At 37.2% G+C, this 5,752-nt stretch overlaps 1 protein-coding gene across 1 annotated transcript; it reads right to left on the bottom strand.

Moving 5' to 3' along the window:
* Nucleotides 1-2,064: 2,064 nt before the first annotated feature.
* On the bottom strand, nucleotides 2,065-3,024 carry Or13f5l1 (olfactory receptor family 13 subfamily F member 5 like 1). The gene is given in 1 exon segment (NM_001000405.1): nucleotides 2,065-3,024. A coding segment is annotated over 1 exon segment (960 nt).
* Between the last annotated feature and the right edge of the window lie 2,728 nt (nucleotides 3,025-5,752).

Genomic DNA, 5,752 nt, shown 5'->3' with positions numbered 1-5,752 from the left:
GACAGTTAAAGCACAATGCAGGTTTGCACACACAGGTTTATCTTTGTGGTGCACAAAACACATCCCGACGTTAAAAAATACTTACTCTCCAAACTCTTGAAATTAAAGGACCTTGTTTAGGCTACTGACCCAACCAGAGCAACTGAGGACACATTACTGGGCCTTGCTTCTGAGCATTTTCAGGAACTGTTCCAGAGGAAATTCCTCATTCATTTGGACTCTTAACCAAAATCAATATTGTCACTGGTTACAATGAACTACTTAAGTAGAGATGACATAAAAGTAACTGACCTTCCTTTGGGAGAAAATTTGAGTTGACAGAGTGAAGTGTCAGAGAGCTGAGAGTGAGAACTTCTCTCATGCATGCTAAGGGCATTTGAATTAAGACCAGTAGAAGAATTCCACCCCTCTGAATGCGTACATTCTTCTTACAGACCTTTTCCCTAAATCCATGCACCAGTGATGAGTTACCTTTTCTGAGTCCCGACTTCCTCAGTTATAGGTCTCATAAAATAACTTATTTCCTTCATCTTCCCCGTCCTAATTCTCTGTCTCTCTGTCTCTCTGTCTCTCTGTCTCTCTGTCTCTCTGTCTCTCTGTCTCTCTGTCTCTCTGTCTCTCTCTCTCTCTCTCTCTCTGAGTGTGTCTGTCTCTGTTTCTCTGTCTCTGTCTCTCTCCCCTCTTTTCTTTCCTCTTTTTTTCCTTCTGTGTTTTGGGTGAGGATCTCAGTCTGTGGTCACAGCTGCTTTATCATCCTTCTGCCTAAGCCTCCACAGTGCTGGGATGACAAGAGTTCACCCCAGTACTGGGATGATGCACAGGTGTGATCATCTCTCCTTTCTTAAATGTAAGGCCCACATGAGGCTTGTCTGCAGTAGCAAGAAGTACACTTTCACAGGGATGAAGCCATCATTTACATAATTTCAAGGAAGTAATATATATGTCAGCTTTGTGTCCAGATTCCAGAAGGATTTAAAAGAAAAGGAAAACACATTAGTTTGTATCATGGTGACATCTTAACTTGCAGTTTGTTCACACATATTAAACGTGATTATGAATGTTTTGGTCCATATATTTTTAATATAGATACAGTATCCCTTTTAAGATATACTCATTATAGGGTAGGGTTCTTTTCTTTATTAGTTCTACGTGGTCAGTTAAGCAGCATGGTTTTAAACACGCTGAACATGTCTGTTCAATAGTGCTGAGGGTTTAAAGCTAAGTCCTTGGATATGCCGAATGATAACCCAACTGTTGAGCTAACTCCCAGGTCAATTGTTTAATGTGTTAAAATAGTGTCATGGATAAGTAAGTGATGAATTTATTAAAACACTGAAGTAGAATATGAAATCATTTTATCATTAGACCCATAATTCGAAGTCTCTCATTTTTATATTTCTAGTGAAGCCCATAAATAAAATTACAATTGTGAAAATCTTATTATGATATTACAGATATTTATTCACTCATCAGCATATGCAACCCAAATAAGTAGTCATTCAAATTTGTCTCGCCAAGTCTGGAAAAATAAATTTCACATTTTAATGTTTCAGACACTAGGAAGGGTACCCGATAGTGAGAGTCCTGTGTACATACTAACTTAAAATATCTTTCTTTATAAATGCAGAGATAGTTGGCAATCACTGAGAAAATATTACTTCAGAATTTGCTGTCTAATAATTCTATATCCTTGTTATATAACTTATTTTCATGTTTATGTCACTGCTGGACTTATTTTCATGTTTATGTCACTGCTGGACTTATTTTCATGTTTATGTCACTGCTGGACAGTGAGATCATTGAGTAGGTCAAATAGAAAAGAGTAGGTAGCTACCACATTTTAAGTTCATACTAATATGCAATAAATGCTAACTACCTTCCTGACAACACATTTCTATATAAATGATTCGTTGATATAAAACATTTTACAAGGCAAATCAGGATATAGGACATAATGGTAGTTATAATTAAAAGTAGTGTTTTCTAGTAATTTGGCTTTTGTTATTATGCTGTTTTCTCAATCAATTTGAAGATTTATCTGGATAAGAATTCCTTATTCCAATATTATTTGAGGACAGAAGTTAAGATAGTACTGAAGGGATTTCTAATCAACAATTTTTTCACAGCCATTTTGACTTCTTTGTTCCGTAGACTGTAGATAATAGGATTTAGCATTGGTGTTAGTCCAGCATATATCAATGCCATAAATTTATCTATTTCCTGTGAGTTTACAGATGAGGGCTTCAGGTACATGGAGAGAGCTGTCCCATAGAACAGAACCACCACAGTCAAGTGGGCTGCACATGTTGAAAAGGCTTTGCTTCGGCCATCCACTGAGCTGATCCTCAAGATGTTGGAGAGGATGGATGCATAGGAGACACAAATGAGCAACATTGGCAATGGGAGAAGAAGGATGCTGATCACTAACATAATTAACTGCACCATGGCAGTATCTCCACAAGCCATTTTTAAGAGAGCCAGAATTTCACAGGTGAAATGATTGATGATGTTATTACCACAGAGAGACAGATGAATCACAGGTCCAGTTTCCACCAAGGCAGTGAGGCATCCTGTAGCCCAGGAGCTGCTTGCAATCTGTACACAGACCCTCCTGTTCATAATGATGGGATATCTCAGGGGGTTGCAGATGGCCACATACCTGTCATAGGCCATCATAGAGAGGAGCACACATTCCGTGGAGCCCATGGCAAGAGAGAAGTACATCTGAAAAGCACATCCTGAGAATGAGATGGTGTTTTTCCCTGAAATAAAGTTTGCCAGCATAGGAGTGAGAGCAGAAGAGGTATACCAGATGTCCAGAAAGGAGAGGTTGCTAAGGAAAAAGTACATGGGAGTGTGCAGGTGAGAATCAAGGATAGTGATGGAGATCAGAATAGTATTTCCCAGCAAGGTGATCAGGTACATCAGCAGACACAGCACAAATATGGTGACTTCAATTCTGGGGTACTGAGAAAATCCCAGGAAGAAAAACACTGTGACAGAGGACCAATTTCCCTGGACCATTTTATGATAGTATGTTCATGTCTATGTCCTAATGGATTACAGAGCATATATATATATATATATATATATATATATATATATATATATGAATCAAACAATGCTGTTTTAACTTTTCTCACAGTTTTTCCTTCATATAAACTTATGCGTTGTATTTAAGTGCCTCTCTAAATTGAGAGTATTATTGTAGAAGTGCATGTTTGAACAATCAGTCATTAATATTACTTATTCAGGAAGTCAAGAGTAAATAGTGAACTTGTTGCTTTTGCAGCAAGACCTTTTCTCCTGTTAAGGTGGAGTGAAAGAAGAATTCATTAAGTAAACATTGTAAGAGAATAACAATAGAAACAATCATTTGCTACCCCTTATTCCAAAGCAACATTTGTAGTTGATCTACAAATGTGTATTTACCTTTAAGTTACTAAGATGATTTTCTTCTCTTAGCTTGCTAATATTCTTCTTAAAGGAAAATCTCTAGCTCCCAAGTTCACAGTTTCTTTTGCCTTTCCTAGAGAGAGGCTCACAATGGTTTGGAGAGTCAATACGTAAAATAGTGTACAGATTTCTAAGGATATAAAAGAAATTAATTGAAGAACTTGAACACTGAAAAACAAATTGGAGTTTCCTTCTAACCTGAGAAAATGGTGATGGATATTCTCATGGCGCAGAACACCTTATGCCTACATTTTCCATGTCTATAGTTGCCTTAGTGACTGAGCTACAGAAGCGTTCTCCAAAGGACCAACCTCTGCCTCTGGAAGGCCATTTAGTCTCTTTGTTGCTTTTGAAAATTTCCAAATATTGCAGCAAATTAAAGTTGCAAATCTTTCAGTACAGCATTACAAATGCTGAAACTCCAGGGATGATGTCCCATAGATCCAATTATTGCCAGCAGTTTGTCTAGTTTAATTGTGGTGTTATTCAAAGAAGAAATAAACATACTTCTGCTGTCACCACTTTGGGGATGAGAAACTTTACTCCTTTTTCAAATATGTTATGAAGTAAGTCAGGTTTGCTACACTGATGCAAAGGAAAAGAGATAATGTCATTTTTCTCTTTCAACTAGAAGGAGAGTTTCATATTATGTATGAGACAAGTCGTGCTAGATATGGAGGCATAAGATGGGTGAACAAGAGCCTGAGTAACTGCTCTTCCTGATGATGTCTTAATGAGAAGACTAAGGAACAAGCTTTAGGGAAAATGAAATTGCACCTGATGAACGAATGCTTCTCATATGAGGAACTATGCTGTTGCATACAAAAGGATCTTGACTTCAGAATGCTAATTGCTGACTTTATCCCTCTGAGCTGTATAACACCAGTTTACAACTAGCCTGCTTTTGAGAGATGCTCTGATGTTTGACACTGTATGGTGGTAATCCATTGCCAGTTGTTTGCTGTGACATTGTAACTGAATAGCTTTATTCTTATTTAATAAATTATACCCTGGCCATTATATAATCTATTTCATTTATCAAATACCTCTTCATTTTCAGACAGATAGTTATGTATTTGAACTATTGACTAAAATTAAGCTATCACAATCCAAACTCCTACATTAACTAACTAGTATTTGCAGTCAACAAGAACACTCGTGTACATATGAGTCTACTATTCATTCACTGTTACCTAGGGGGGGGCCTAGCATCATGTGTGTAATTAATAGTTTTTAGCTTTAGGATTACGTTGTTCACAAAAAGAGCTAAACACTTTCCACATTCACATATCATTTCTATTTTCTGGGGCAAATTGGTAAGTCTTGCTGACTTCAGTTTAGTTGAAAAAAGGAAGTGTCAGTATTTATTAGAGACATTGTGAGGAAAGAGATACCATGTAAAGGAATCGACACAGTACCCAATGGGTACCATGTACTAAATATTATAATTTTCTCTTTTCAGTAAACTAGAGGTAAGCCTTTATCCCTTATTCCTTTCTATTTTGAATATGGTTTATTTGTTCTTTGAGAATCTCTTATAATGAATTTTTCACTTTTTCTTTGTTTTGTCCCCACCTCACACTCTCCCCTCCATTTTATCCCTACCTCTCTGTCTCTGAAAAAAAAAACCCCAAAAAAACAAAACAAAACAAATAAACCCCAATTCCCCCAACAACAGCAACAAAAACCACAAATGAAACAAAAAACTCAAAACAGACAAACAGAAAACCAATGAGACAAAAATGCCCAAATGAAACCAAAATATTCAAAACAAAAATCCATGGACTTTATTTTGTGTTGGCCAAGTACTCCTAGGTGTGACGCCTGTCCTGGAGTATGTTGGTATACCCAGTAACACTTCATTGAAGAAAACATTTTCACTTTGCTAGTTGGTATCATGTACAAATGGCTTCTTAGGGATGACAGCCTATGTCCTATTCTCCTCAGCATTGGGACCCTATCTGGCTTGAAGTTGTGCAAGCTTTACATGTGTTGCCACAGTCTCTGTAAATTCATTTGCATATTAATCCTCTTGTGTCTGGAAAACACTGTTTCCTTGGAGTTATCTACCATTTCTGGCTTCTAGAATCTTTCTATCTCCTCTTCCACATAGATCGCTAAGCCTTGAGGGAGGCGGTTTGGTAAAGACATTCTATTTAGATGACTTAGAACTCAGTATTCCAAAGTCTCTCACTGCATGTTACTGAGCTATGGGTTTCTGTGTTAATTCTCATCTACTTTAGCAGGGTCAGGTATGGGTCCCATCTGATGGAATGGGATCTTAATTCAATTTAAA

This window comes from Rattus norvegicus, chromosome 5 (genome assembly GCF_021556685.1).
Source record: "Rattus norvegicus strain SHRSP/BbbUtx chromosome 5, alternate assembly SHRSP_T2T, whole genome shotgun sequence".
NCBI lineage: Eukaryota > Metazoa > Chordata > Mammalia > Rodentia > Muridae > Rattus > Rattus norvegicus.
This window is presented reverse-complemented; position numbering and strand designations above follow the sequence as displayed.